The 14,619-nt window shown below is 54.0% G+C and overlaps 1 protein-coding gene across 1 annotated transcript in view; it reads left to right on the top strand.

Annotated features, from left to right (window-relative positions):
* The window catches only part of LOC104832901 (aryl hydrocarbon receptor-like), a 29,320-nt gene extending 14,793 nt beyond the window's left edge, over window positions 1-14,527 (top strand). The window contains exons 3-11 of the mRNA XM_010569305.1: window positions 244-362; window positions 4,261-4,350; window positions 7,356-7,439; window positions 7,982-8,104; window positions 8,220-8,410; window positions 8,798-8,907; window positions 9,276-9,417; window positions 9,856-11,424; window positions 14,425-14,527. Coding sequence (XP_010567607.1) covers window positions 244-362; window positions 4,261-4,350; window positions 7,356-7,439; window positions 7,982-8,104; window positions 8,220-8,410; window positions 8,798-8,907; window positions 9,276-9,417; window positions 9,856-11,424; window positions 14,425-14,527 — 2,531 coding nt within the window. The remainder of the gene's footprint in view (window positions 1-243; window positions 363-4,260; window positions 4,351-7,355; window positions 7,440-7,981; window positions 8,105-8,219; window positions 8,411-8,797; window positions 8,908-9,275; window positions 9,418-9,855; window positions 11,425-14,424) is intronic.
* The last annotated feature ends 92 nt before the right edge of the window (window positions 14,528-14,619 follow it).

Here is a 14,619-nt window from a genome sequence, read left to right as displayed (position 1 = left end):
AATGGGATCAAGCAGCAGAAATGGAGGTTCCCTCCTCTTGGAGGGAAGCCTTGGGCAAGTTGAGGATGGCTCTGTAAAGGGTTTCTGCTCCAGCTACCATTGGTCTCATCTTCCTCTGAGGTGGGTCCCCGTGCATTGGGTAGCATGGCGCAGCTGTGCAGGAGCAGCACTGGGGTGGGGAGGAGGAGGAAGAGGCTCCTGGCTTGCCCATTCCACACTGATTTCTTCCCCTCTTGCTTGCAGCCACAGCTACGGACGTTGGTGACTGTGTGCTGGATCAGCTCGGAGCCCCAGGAGGGAACAGGCGAATGGACCTGCAGGTTGACAGAGAGCTGTTTCCTGAGGGAGAACTGCTGCTCCAGGTATCGTGCCGTAGCTCGGTCATCTGGGGTCTTCCCTTGGCTCCCATTATTTGCTGGGCATGACAGCCGGTCCCTGCCTGCCGAAAGCAGCTATGGAGCATGTGGTCGACCTGTGGAGGAAAAGGAGACCCTGCCTTGCCAGGAGCTGCTTCGCTGTGATTACTGCAGGCTCTGAGCACTTCGGGACAGGGACCAGTGACACTGCCTGGCTGGGACGGGTCCCCGTTCCCACTGTTCCCTCCCACCCCCCACCGCAGTTTGCTGCCACTTCGGTTACACTGCAGCGGCTCTGTACGGGCTGTGCTGCAAACTGCATCCATGAACAGAGCAGGGCTTGGGGTAGTGGGTTGTGTCCTTCTCGCAAAGGTGTTGGGTGCACTCTGTGCCTGTAGCCGCAGGCGTCAGCTGTCACTGAGCCCAAACCTGGTATTTTTCCTTGGGACCTGCTACAGCTCACGGACCCAACGTGCACAAGTTTGTAAATCCCAACCAGGAGGGTGCAGGGGTATCACCCAGAATTGTAGGGAATGATTCCTCATTAGTCTTGGAGGTGGTGGGTTCCTTGTTTTCTGGTAAATGCCAAGAGGACAATGGTGATAGCTGCAGAATAAAACATCTGCTAGGAACTGTTTGCCCTACCTGGTGCATTGCATGAAGTCCCTAGCATGAGTTCACAGCCTGCCTGGGATGGAAAAAGCCCAGGTTCAGTTTGAAGTTTGAGGGGGAGAAAAGATGATGGAGCTGGGAGACGGTGGTGGATAAATTCAATGTGCAGCACAAGCTTTGCTTTGTAGAAAGGCCAGCGCGTGTCTAATGAAATAGCTCTTGCTGAATCTCAGAGAACAAGGAGCTGGTGAATCAGCTGGCCAGTATGCTGTTTGCTTGGGCTGCAATTTATAAATGTAAGCTGGAAGGAAATGGGATAGAAAGGGCCCATGGAAAGGCTGGTTGATGAATAAACATCTCGGCATCTCAACTTAAAACATGCTGCTCCTTGGGGCTGCAGGGCAAGTCTGTGCAAGACCTTTAATCGTTCCATGGCTGTGTTCCTGATACTACATATGTCTGTGTTTTCTGGACCTTGAGTCCTCTTCTCCCTTCTTCCACCTCTCCAAACAAAAGCAGATGGATACTTGGGTGTCTTTAAAGTCTGACTCTGCTGCCTTCCACCCTGCTCCTGCACAGCCTTACGTGAATGCCCACCGCTATGAACAGGCAGGCAGGCACGAGCACCCCTGCGAGTGGAGCCCCAGCAAGAACCCCCATGGAGGATTTTGCTGAGATTGTGACTCCTCAGAACCCAACATGACTTTTGGCAATGAAGCTTGGGCCATGTGCTCTCACGTGGGGGCTTTGCTCCCAGGAGCGGTCTCAGATGTCTGCAAGTATTGATAGTCATGGAAGAACAGCTGGAATAATGTGAGAGTCAGGAGGGAGCCTGTGGTTGCCCCAGTCCCACAATGGAGCTGCTCCCAAGTGCTCTCCAGGGATTTGAGCTGGACCATATGATGGCAATTTGTTGAGCCACCAGAGCATTGGCAGCCTTGGGTGATTGAAGGCATCTGGAGAGCTTATGAAGTGTTAATGTGACAGAAATCCCCCAGCTGAGCTTGCCCGATGGTTTTTTGGGGGGAGTCCTTCTCAAAGAGCATTTTAATCAGATACTGTAATTTGCAGAAAACTCTGGCTCATGGCCCTTCGGGGGGCTGCAGTGCACAAAGAAAAGGGACCAGTCCTGCTGCAAGCTGGATCTGTACAGTGTCAAGCAACATGCTCAATCCAGCAGCCTCTCAAATAATCCAAGCTGGAAGGAAATGGGATAGAAAGGGCCCATGAAAAGGCTGGTTGCTGAATAAACATCACGGCATCTCAACTTAAAACATGCTGCTCCTTGGGGCTGCTGATGACTAAAAAAAGCCATCCCAGCCGAGCCTGAGTGTTGCTGTAAATGGGCAAATGCATGAGCTGTGTCAGCCAATTGCTCCTGCCTCATCTTTGCATGGGGGGAGATGGTGAGCAGAGCCGAAGAAGCATCATGGGCGGCCGGACCCTTCTCTCCAGCCTGGTCTCAAGCAAACAGCATGTCCCCATAGTCGCTCCAGGGGCAGCTCAGCATGACAGAGTTGGGCAGTGAGGGCAGAGTCCCTGTTTGTGGCAGGTCCTGGCCTGATGGTTATGAGATCTGCTGAGACTTCTGCCCTCATCCCGATTAAACACAGACTTCCACTTAGGGTTTTCTTTTCCTAATTTCTTTCCTTCTATTCACTAAAAAATTAAATATATTACAGACAAGAGCAGGGGGCAAGAATTACTATCTAGTCCAGTACTTTCCTTTTGGAGAAAATCAGCCTGAAAGGGTCACCAGATATCTCTGGATCTTTATCTTGCCTCTTTTTCTGGGTATTCACTAGAGGTGTGAGCTCCCCTGCCTCCACCCCAGCCATGATCTCCTATAGTTTTGGAATAGTTTATTTGATTTGGTGTGGGTTTGGCCTTTTTCAGGCAAGGAGCTACCAGTTGGGTATGGATTTAGCTGCAGACCATGTGTATGTAATTGCAGAGCACAAGGCAAGAAGAAGTGAAGTTGGCAGATGGTATGAACACAAAGATATTTTTTATAGAGATTTGGGTGTTTTGTGTTTAAAGCCTTATCTTCTGTAATCTAGAACATTGGCAAGAGGAGAGTCATTTTCCCAGTATGGTGTCTCGTAGTGGCAGTTCAATGCCAGGATGTATTGGGGGTGCAATGGGGTTTGTTCCTGACAAACATCTCAAGAGCAATGGGGCCTCTTGAGATGTTTGTCAGGAACAAGAACAAAATCAGATGAGAAGAGGTTGTGGTCCTGTGTAATGGGAGACAGATGAGAACAGGAAGCTGTCACCTCCTTGATGTGTCAAAAAGTCTACACGTTTATAAGGACCAGGGGATGCCATGTCAGATGTCACAGATGCGATGTCAGGGCTCTCACAAATCTGGGATCTGAGTTTCCAGATTTTTCCATCTCTTTTGCTTTCAAGATGGGTGTTGGTTTTAGCTGCACTACCATCTTTGAATGATAGCGGTGACTGGATTTGGTGTTACTTTGTGTGCTTTGTGATGAGTTGTTCACGTACCCTTGGAGCTGAGAGCAGGAGTTTGACAGACAGCAATGTCCTCAGATGCTAAGGATTAAAAGGCAGGTTTTGGGGGGTGATTGGGGAAAGTGTGGGGTGAAGACATACAGAAACAAGCTTGTATAATCTCCTAACTGTAAAATTCAGGGTGAGGAGCAAGGCCCAAAGTGTCTTTGGAGGTCATCCTTAAAACAAACAAGAGGATAAATAGGTCAGGTCAGTGACTGACTGACTGCAGTTTGGTTACTATCTCTGAAGGCTTCATTATGCTTGAACGGATGCTAGGGTCCTCCCGGAGTCACCAGGCTCCTGCACTGCTCAAGGCAGTCCTTCCTCCCTCTACACTGCCTGTTGCTGTTTCTTATTGAAGTTATAGGTAAGTTTGTTAAAGAAAATCAGAGCCCCAGAAGAGTATAGCTATACCCAGCTGGTACAGCTGGCAAGGAGGTAACTAACTCTAGGTCCTCCATGAAACCTCTCCTTAGCTGGTCCCTCCTGATGCAAGAGCTGCCCTGCGGTGAGAGGGCTTCAATGATGGGTCTAGAAAAAGTGGTCAGTCCATCTTGGATCATTGCTCATGGTAGCACTGAAAAAAACCCCAAACCCAACTAACCAAGATTGTCTTGCATGGTCACAAGGTGCTTTCCTTTCTTGTGGGGTTCCTTGTTGATGAAGAAGATCCCTTCCTGTCCCCGAATGCTGAAGAAACACCTGGAGAAGTTCATCTTTCAACAGCTGGATTGAAGCTAGGGAGAGTAACTCTGGGCTCAACTTCTGCTTTCAGGCACTCAATGGATTTGTCATTGCCGTGACCGGAGATGGCTACATCTTCTACATCTCCCCTACCGTGCAGGACTACCTGGGCTTTCATCAGGTAGGTGCCATTTTTTCCTGGCTGTAAACAGATGGATGCAGTCCAGGTCTGGGAAGGAGGTGCTGATAGTCGTGCCAGGGCTTTCTTTTCCCTTCCAAGCTCCCTTGGGTCATTTTTGATGTACATTTTCAGATGACTCATGTTCTTTGGGGGCTGTGAAAGCCTACAAGCATGCTTGTGACTTTAGCAGAAACAGATGCAAGCTGAGCAATTGCAGGCTCTGTATCCTCTTGTCTTTGTATGTAAGAGGGGTGTGAGATTTTTCTTGTATCATGCTGCTGGGCTCATATGCTCTCACTTACAGAGGGCTGAGGGTATCTCACTGGTGAGTAGTGTCAGTGCCCTGAAGTACTGTGGGTTGCATGGGATGCCAGAGAAAAGCAGGTCTCTCTCCACATCCACCCTGTTACCTCCGATTCCCCTGACATCCAGCTCCTTTGGCCAAGGGACTGAGTCAACAGGAGGGCCATGAGGCTGCCAAACCCATTTCATTGCATAGGTTCCTGGTGCACCCACAGAGACTGATGTGTTTTCTTCTTCATCCCCCCTTTGCACCCTTTCCCAGCTCACTGGGATCCTCGGGGGCTGATGCCCCAAGTCAAAACAGCTGTCAGGCAGGGAGTGGTCTTCTCAAAGTACCTGTACACCTGGTTAAGCAGGAGGCTCTGCTCTGGCATTTTTCTGAGGGCAGGGAGATGGCAGTCGGTGGCCTGAGCTGCCCGGGGGCTTGGTGAGACCATGCTGACCACCACAGCATGCAGGACTGGGATGGGAAAGGCTGGTCCAAGGCATGGCCCTAGAAGAAGGGGGCTGCGTTGGGAGGCAGGAGGTGTGAGGACTTGCTGGTGTTTCTGCCATGTGGCTAACTTTACAGTCCAGCATCAGCATGTCTGTCTTTCCTGGTGGCCCACTAAAGAAGATTGTTTGAACTGGGATACAGATTCCCGTGGCTTTGGAGTAAAAAAACCCTACAAAAACCTTTTTTAAAACAGCAAATCCCCCTGCATAAGTCTGGAAAAAAAAAGAGGTTTTTTTGGTCAAAATGTTCTGATCAACCTTGAAATTATTTTTTACATTGATCCTGTGGAAGAAACAAATCTGCTTATTTGCAGAGGGCTAGGGATGGCAACGCAAGAAAGGTCTTGCGTGCTGTTGCAGACTGGCAATTCGTACCCTGCTGTGGTGGGTTGACCCTGGCTGGACGCCAGGTGCCCACCAAAGCTGTTCTATCACTCCCCCTCCTCAGCTGGACAGGGGAGAGAAAATATAACAAAGAGCTTGTGGGTCAAGATAAGGACAGGAGAGATCACTCACCAATTACCATCATGGGCAAAACAGACTCAGCTTGGGGAAAATTAACTCAATTTATTACAAATCAACCAGAGTAGGGTAATGAGAAATAAAACCAAATCTCAGAACACCTTCCCTCCACCCCTCCCTTCTTCCCAGACACAACTTCACTCCCGGATTCTCTACCAACCCCCCCTCAGCGGCACAGGGGGACGTTGATGGGGTTTACAGCCAGTTCATCACACGTTATTTTCTGCCGCTTCATCCTTCTCAGGGGGAGGGCTCATCACACTCTTCCCCTGCTCCAGTGTGGGGTCCCTCCCACGGGAGACAGTCCTCCACAAACTTCTCCAACGTGGGTCCTTCCCACGGGCTGCAGTTCTTCACGAACTGCTCCAGCGTGGGTCCTTTCCACAGCGTGCAGTCCTTTAGGAGCACACTGCTCCAGCATGGGTCCCCCGTGGGGTCACAAGTCCTGCCAGAAAACCTGCTCCGTGGGCTCCTCTCTCCACAGATCCGCAGGTCCTGTCAGGAGCCTGCTCCAGCGCAGGGTTCCCACGGGGTCACAGCCTCCTTCGGGAACCCACCTGCTCCGGCATGGGGTCCTCCACGGGCTGCAGGTGGATATCTGCTCCACCGTGGACCTCCATGGACTGCAGGGGGACAGCCTGCCTCACCAGGGTCTTCACCATGGGCTGCAGGGGAATCTCCGCTCCGGCGCCTGGAGCATCTCCTCCCCCTCCTTATGCACTGACCTGGGGGTCTGCAGGGTTGTTTCTCTTATGTGTTCTCACTCCTCTCTCCAGCTGCCATTTCCGTCTGTCCCAACTGTTTTTTCCTTCTTAAAAATGTTATCACAGAGGCGTTACCACTATCGCTGATTGGCTTGGCCTTGCCCAGCAGCGGGTCCGTCTTAGAGCCGGCTGGTATTGGCTCTCTCGAACACAGGGGAAGCTTCCAGCAGCTTCTTACAGAAGCCACCCCTGTAACCAACCCCCCCGGCTACCAAGACCTCGCCACACAAAGCCAATACACCCGCAAACAAATTCGCCTCTAGCAACCCGCAGCCTTTCTGGCGCTGTGTCCGAGTTTGGTCCTGAGAAGATGCTAGAAGTTAAAACATGCCAGGCAAATGCCACTGCTGCAGCGTTCGCCTTGCCAATGGGGAGCAAAGCTTCCCAAAGAGCAGGGGCTTCCATGGCAGGGGAGGGAGCTGGAGTTTCAGCATTTCCCGTGGACTGCGGTTAAGGATCAGGAGCCAGAGCCAGTGTGAAACATCCTTGGAAGGGCTGGGTGATGCCAGGAGAACCTCAGCCTTGCTGGTGTCGGGAACAGGCTGGAAAGATCTGCTTAGCTATGGTAAGAGGATGTTGGGGCAAGGGGCAGTGTGACAGTCCTGAGCAGCCAGGCTTACTCAGGCATCGCCGTTTTTATTGCTTCTAGAAGCCTCTGAGCTGTTCCCACGATTTCCCCAGGCAGACCCCCTCCCTGCTCCCTTTTCCTCCTCCCTGAGCCGCCCTCCCTAAAAAAGCAGCCGGTTCCTGTTCCTTGCTCTCCATGCAGCGCACAAAGCTGGTTGCGTTTGCCTGTTTCTTTGCACTCAATTGCTGCACTTTTAGTACCCACAAAGGAAAGGCTCCTTTTGTGTCCTCCTCCAGACACCTCTGCCAGGCTGGGCAGGTTGTCAATGCTCTTCTCCCCTTGTGTCATACCAGTCAGATCTCATCTACCAGAGCGTGTATGAGCTGATCCATGCGGACGACAGAGCTGCCTTCCGCCGCCAGCTGCACAGGGCCCCGGTGTCTGGCAGCACCCAGCACGCTGCCGATGGTGAGTGCCAGGGTGATCCCTGGGGACCAGCCAGCCACCTCTGCATGGCCACCCCCTGCTGGAAAACCCTTCTGGTGGCATTTATAGCCACCAAGCACAGCCCTGTGCTGAAGAACATCCCATAGCCTCCCTCTGGGACTCGCAACCATCCCAGGGGTTGGCACGGCCACTTGTCACCAAAAGCAGCCAACAGCAATGACGTGCTGCGTTTCGCTGTGCTGGAGGGACGGGGATGCTTCTCCCAACCGTTTTTGCTTTAAAGGGTTTGAAATCCTATTTATTTCACTGGGGGCAGCTTGTTGTCTTGCTACTGTCTGAGAGGCGAGGGGACCAGAAACTATTGTGAACTGGTCATTTCCCACAGCAAGGTCTTACTCATCTGTGAAGGTCATGGCTTCACTTGAGCAGCAAAGTCTCCACCAGGAGCAGGTCTGTGAGGCCATGAGCTCGAGGTGTGCAGCTCAGAAAGCTTCGTTTTCCCTTTGGTTTCCCAGCCTTTCCCACTGACCAGCCACTGCTGGCTGGATGCAGCACCAGGTCCAGCCCACAGTACCTCCACTCTGAGAAGACCTCTGTGGAGAGGAGCTTCACCTGCCGCTTCCGCTGCTTGCTGGATAACTCCTCAGGATTTCTGGTAAGAAAATCTGTTTCTGTTCCCTGGCGGCCACTCATGTCCCATGGGGATGGGAGCACAGCCAGTTCCCGTCACCCTGTTTGCTTCACACCCACATTTTCTAATCCCCTCTAAGGCCTTGAATTTCCATGGGCGCTTGAAATTCCTTCTCGGGCAGCAGAAGTCAGCATCGGACAGGTCCCCGCTTGCTCTCTTTGCCATTGCAACTCTCCTTCAGCCGCTCTCTATCCTGGAGCTTCAGACCAAGATGCTGATCTTCCAGACAAAGCACAAGCTGGACTTCACTCCCATGGCCTGTGATTCCCGGTAGGGCATCTCTCGCCTTCCCCATGGCAAAATCCCTGGTGCTGGACAGAAAACCATAGCCCGTGGGAGCAGGGCAGTTTTGACCCAACTCCTATGGCAAGGTGCCTGATGCTTTTGTCCATCCGCTGCAGCCCCCCGGTAACACAGGGAGCAGATTAACTGGGTGCCAGCACGTCTTGGCTGCTGTGTTTTAGCCCAGCAAACCCAGCATGGGGTGGTTCTATGGAAGAAGGGAATGCAGCTCAGCCCAGGGTGGAGAGTTGCACCACCCAAAGTGGGAGGCTTTGACTTAGCTGCCTGGGTGCTGGGCAGGGGATCATGTCTGGTGGGTGGGGTGCAATTGGGGGATCCATCCCTGGTGTCATTGGGTTTCTGCACTGTTTTCAGGGGAAAGGTTGTCCTGGGGTACACGGAAACGGAGCTGTGCAGGAGGGGGTCGGGGTACCAGTTTGTGCACGCGGCTGACATGATGCACTGCGCAGAGAACCATGTGAGAAGTGAGTGCCAGGGAGGAGCAGCGGCACTGGCTGGGGGGGGTGGGCATCAGGGTTGGGTGTGTTTGGGGTGGCCCTCATGGCTCCCTGGTACTGGTGCAGCTCTGGCCATGCCGGTACCGTTGCTCCTTGCTGGGCCATCTGTCCCAAGTCTGGAGCAGCTGTGATAAAGGCTCTCCCCTCCTGGGTGATGATACCTGCTCGGGGAGCTGACAGAGGGACAGCACCACATGCTGGCTGTGTCCTGCATCTTCTGCCCCCGTAGTACGGGTGTGAGGTGATGCTCAACCTCATGGCATCTTGCATGTCCCATTTGTCTGTCCCCATGGAGTAACCACATCCGTGCTGCCTCTCTTCTCTCCCTGCCCCAGTGATGAAGACAGGGGAGAGCGGGCTGACTGTTTTCCGGCTGCTGACCAAGAAGGGTGGCTGGGTGTGGGTGCAGGCCAATGCCCGGCTGGTGTACAAAGGGGGCAAGCCCGACTGCATCATTGCCCGGCAGCGAGCCCTGTCGTGAGTATCACTGGATCTCCAGCTGCCTTCACCTGCTCTTAGCGTGTGGGGTCGTGGGGCTGCTCGAGGCACACAGAGGCAATGCGCGTGGAGGAAAGGGTGGTTGGGTTGCACAGTCAGCACTTTCCAGTATGTGCCCTCCTGTAGCAGGGAGGTGTGAGCAAAACAGCTCTGAGAAGGTGGCTGCAGACACTGAGAAGGGCTGCAGGTGAGCCCTGGACACGCAGCCGTTCCCAGAACCATGCAGACCTCCCCATGGGCTCCCCAGAGCCACAGTCCTCCATCAGCAGCATCGCAGCCAGCCCAATCCAGCACCCTTTTCTTTAGAAAAGCCAGGGCAGGGCTGTGAGCTCCTGTCTCACTGTTGGGAGGGTGGTTTTGCCTGGCCCAGAGGAGATGCTCATGCTATTTTCATCTCTTTTTCCCTCCACCCTGAAGGAATGAAGAAGGGGAGGAACATCTGCGGAAGAGAAAGCTGCAGCTGCCTTTTAGCTTTGCCACAGGGGAAGCAGTCTTGTACGGGAATGACCTTCCTGAGTTCCTGGACTCCTTCCAGACTAAGGAGGAGTTGGAGACACAAGGAAACTCCCACTCAAAGCAGTGCTCGGTAGACCCCAACTCTCTTCTTGGGGCCATGATGAAGCAGGATGCATCCATATACATCTCCCATGCTGATAACGTGCCTCAGTTCTCCTTGCCAGATCTCCTCGCTGAGCCCAATGGACTGAGCCAGAATGAGGAAGTTGGTGATGCCAAGGAGGACAGCGACTCCCTCCTGGTCGTTATCAAAACCCTCTTTGAGAAAAGCAAAGTGGATGGAAACATCTGCCAGACCCTCCAGAGCCTCAATGTGGACAACGCAGAGCTGCAGCAGTGGGAGGAGGCTCTGCTCAGTTTGGGTGCAGAGGAGGACCTGCCAGCTCAGGAGGTTGGCGAGAGGCTGGGCACTGAGGTGACATCCTATGTGGAGCAGATGCTCCTCAGGGAGGGTGCTGGGAAGAGCATGGACTTTCTGCACTGCAGTGCATCATCCTGCAATGAGGAAAACAGTGCTGTGGCTCATTTCCAGCACTGCTGGGCAGCTAATTCAGTGTTTCAAGCCCCACCACAGCCCCAGGCATCTGGTGCACAAGGCCAGGATGCTGTTGTCTCTCTAGTCTCCGTTACATCCGAGGTCAGCTCTGCTCAACCAGAACAGCAGGTCCCATTTAACCCAGCCGGGCTGGTGGGGGGGACAGTTCTGGATGTCCTGGTCTCCAGCAGCAAGTCCTCTGTAGCACTTCAGCTGGGAAATCCGGGACAAGTGCTTCAAGCAGAAGTTACCACCTCTACTCCTGTAGATAACACTATTCCTAATGATCAGAGCCAGCCTGGGTGCAAGTTGGTGGGGTCAAGCTGCCCACCTCCGTTGCACCCAAACACACTAGTGACTCAGTGGCACAATGTCCCAGCCCAGGCAAACCCAGCCAATGCTTTGGGTCAGAGCGCTTCTCCTGGAGGTTGCCCATCAGAGGCTTGGATGGCCATAGCTCCGAAACAGCTGGAAGCTGCAGGAACGCATCTGGAGTCACAAACTCTCCTGGCTTGCAGCCCCGAGACCCCCCCGGGGGCTGGGCTGTGGTTGGTGCCCTCCCAACCTGCTCCTTGCCCTGCACAAGGCTCGCATGGGTCCTTGTTCTCTGGGGCTGGGGACCTCCGTGATGAGGAGGCTGCTCTCCCTGCACAAGCATCAGCACCCGTAGGAGTCAGCCAGCAGCCAGGGGATGGTGGCTTCCCTAAACAGCCCCTGATACCCCACCTAGAGCCCAGCTTTTCCTGGGAAGGGGAGCAGGCAGTGCTCCAAGAGGACAAGTGGTTTGTGCAGTGCCAGCCATGGCTCCTGCAGGCTGGGGCAGCTCCTCAGAGATGCAATGGGGCAGGTCTGGTGCAACACGGTGGACTCCTGCTGGGGTCCAGCATGGGTCCTAGCACACACCAGATGGACCACGTTGTGCTGCCCGAGTGCCAGTATGGAAATAGCCTTTTTAAACACAACAGCAACCTTTTTAGGGATGCTTCTAAAATATCGCTTCCCCAGCAGCTGGGTGCTTTGCCTTGCCCTAGCGAGAGCCACCCTGGAGCATCATGTTCCTCACTGGGCTCGGTTTTGAGGTGCTCAGCAGCTCTCCCTGCGAAGGTGGGTGCAGGAATACTGCCATCCTCCGAGTGGGGCCCTGGCTTCCCATCAGTGTCCTTTGCGGGTGGGCAGCCGCTCTGTGCCTGCGAGGTCCAGCTCAAGGTGAGGTGCGAGGGCTGCAGGACCTGAGGGGTGCACCGGCTCGTGTGGATGGAGTGAGGGGTGCTGCTGGGGGGATGCAGGCACAGCACTGGGAAGCCTGTTTTGAAGCCTCAGTGTGAACTAGGAGCCACATCTTGAAAAGCCACCAGTAATTACAAGTTCTTCTGGCCATGCACACCTACCTACGAGCGGTGCCCCATGCCTCCTGGTCGCTCAGGATTTTGTCTTCCAGTGCCTGAAACAAGGTGCCCTAGCAGAGCTTTCAGGCAGTCTAGGATAAAGTGTTTTGTGGTTTGTTTTTGTTTTTTTTGTTTGTTTGTTTTTTACATGAGAAGCCTTTCAGGGAGATGCAGCCATGCCAGTGGGAAGGTTTGTCAGGCTCTTGGGGTCCAAGGAAGGACACCCTGCTTGCTGGCCCGTGTGCTCGTGGCAGCCTCTTGCAGATGGACCTGCTGCCTTACAAGCATGTAGCACTGAATTGCTGTTTCTTGATGCAGTGTAGTCTCCTCATCACCTGTGTGCGTGGACCACCCTTGTCATGTTGTTGTTCAGTCCCCTGCATCATTCACCCTGCCTGAGACCCTCTGCTCTGCTCCTTGCTCCCTCCCTCCTGTGCTCACCATCTCCTCTCCTCCGTCTGAGCCCCTGGTGACCCAGTTACTTTAGAAAAGGGGGTGTTACCAAGCCCTTTGAGAAGCTCAGCAGCATTTGAAGGGTCTCTGAGGGAGGTGGGGTTGGCGAAAGCAGAGGCACCTTGGGATTTTGGGCTGCTCAGCAGCCTTCCTGGGGAGTTTGGGAGAAGCCGGTACCAGGCTGTGCCCTTCCCTTACAGCAGGGTGGGGAAGGTCCAGCCAAGCTCCCCTTGGGTTTGTCACTGGCTTCTCTTTGCTTTCCTCTCCTGTGCTCAGCAGTGCCATCAGATGGAGGAACAATGGGGTTTACTCCTGCAGTTGCTCAGGATGTTGTGGGTTTGCCAAAGCAGCGAGAAAGGCGGGAAGGGATGCAGTGACTGCTATCTGCCTCTCTCCACTTTGGACCAACTTTGTGCCCTTCACACTGTTTTCCTGGAGACCAGCACAACCACTTTGTTGAATTCCCTTTCTTTTGTATTTTTTAACCTAAGATGTGAATTAAGTTTTTTCCCACCACGGGGCAAGTTCTGCCAGACCCCTAAGGGAAAATTCACAGAAAAAGCAATGATGGCTGGGGGGAGGGTTTGGTTCAAGACCAGATGTGGCAAGCCACCTTGGTCAGAGAGGTCAAAGTGCTTCGAGACCTCCATATCTTCCCCCCTTGCACCCATCATCCTGAGTCTGTCTCTCACACCAGTACTAACCATGTACTCTTTGCCAAACGAGTAAAATCAGGTAATTAGTGCAGGGCTAGCCCAGCAGCAAGCCTGTGTGTGTCCTGGTGTGGGGTGGCCTCATCTCTCTAGGTCTCTTCCTTTGTGCCCTGTTTTGCCTCAGTGTGCCGGGGCTCCCGGGGCTGCTAGCCAGGCAAGATGGGGCTCAGGAAGGGTTGAGCTCCTGGCTGCAGGCTGGGAGCAGAGCGATGCTGGAAACATGCTGGACCCCTCCGAAGCAGCCTGGAGGAGCACCTAGGACAGGGCAAGGAGCTGACTGGTCATGATATGGAGCCTTACAAATCAGCAGACCTGAAAAGCAGCAGGATGGACTCTGCTCACCAACCCTTTTTGCCCTGGCGCCTGTAAGATGACGTGAAGCAGCGCACGGCCCCAGCCAGCGGGTGCTGAGGGGTCCCGGTCCTGCAAGAGGTGCCCTTGGGGAGGGGACGCCCTGCCAGGCTGGGGTGGGGCCAAGACAGACCCCTGGTGCTCTGTTACTTGTGTCTTATCTCTTTATATGTTGTGTATGTGCATATAACATCTATTTTCATGGCAGTATCTCATTTTATGCTTTGTGATTTCTTTGTATTGCTGTTGGCAGGCAGACGATGCTGAGGAGAAAAAGATGTCCTGAAACTCACCCCCTGTATTTGGTTACGTATTAAAAGGCAATTTGCTTTGTATAGCGGTGATGGTTTGTTTTGACCTGAAACGGTGTCTCTCCATTTCCCTCTTGACTGAGCGAGTATTTGAAAAAGCTTCCTTTCGGCTTAGCCCCGAGTCTGATTTCTGTGGGCTGAAGGAGGAGGACAGCCCTGGCTCACCCCCTCCTCCTGCACCCGGCGAGACACGGGGCTGGGATCACGGGTGGGGAAGGGCTGTGCTTTGCCTTGTACAGGGTAATTTTGGGGAGGAATGCAGCCCTGTGGACACCCTCCAATGTTACAGGCAATGAAGACAGGCTTGCATGCCCCGTGTGTTTGTGTTGTGAGCTTGCTTGGTGCCTAGCCCTGTTGCTGCGTGTGACTCAGTGGAGCATTTTGGAAGGACGGAGCTAGGGGGAACATGGCTGGTGCATGCACACACACCCCCCCACCTCCAGGTGAGTGTGCAGCCATGTGTGCCCAGCCCAGGGTGGGTGTGTGGCACGCTTGTTCTCACTGTCCCCAGCCACTACGGGCATGCGCAGCGGCAGGGGTGTGACAGTGTCCCCCGGCTGCACCCCCTGAGCACCCTGTGCAGCAGTGGGGCTCGCGGGCACGGTTATGCTCTCAATGCCGATGGGTGTGCACAGCTTCCTGGGTGCCAGTGCCGTGCACGCTAGTGCACGGACACACACGCTCACTCACACGTGCCCTGATGTGGACACATGCTCTTGCAGTGGCGCACATGTTGACATGCACGTGGTCATGCTGACGGTCACCCTGGCACGCCAACACCGCTGTAGTGATGCGAGCGCTCGCACCCCTCGCCCATGTGGGTAGTGGGGCTTGCTGCCCCATTTCCTCCCCTCATCCCCCTAGTCCCCCTCATCCCCCATCCAGACCTCATCACCCTCACATCCCCCCTCACCTCC

This window comes from Haliaeetus leucocephalus, unplaced genomic scaffold (genome assembly GCF_000737465.1).
Source record: "Haliaeetus leucocephalus isolate CR32 unplaced genomic scaffold, Haliaeetus_leucocephalus-4.0 Scaffold268, whole genome shotgun sequence".
Classification (NCBI taxonomy): Eukaryota; Metazoa; Chordata; class Aves; order Accipitriformes; family Accipitridae; genus Haliaeetus; species Haliaeetus leucocephalus.
The sequence above is the reverse complement of the archived record's forward strand: the minus strand, read 5'-3'. Positions and strand labels throughout refer to the sequence as shown.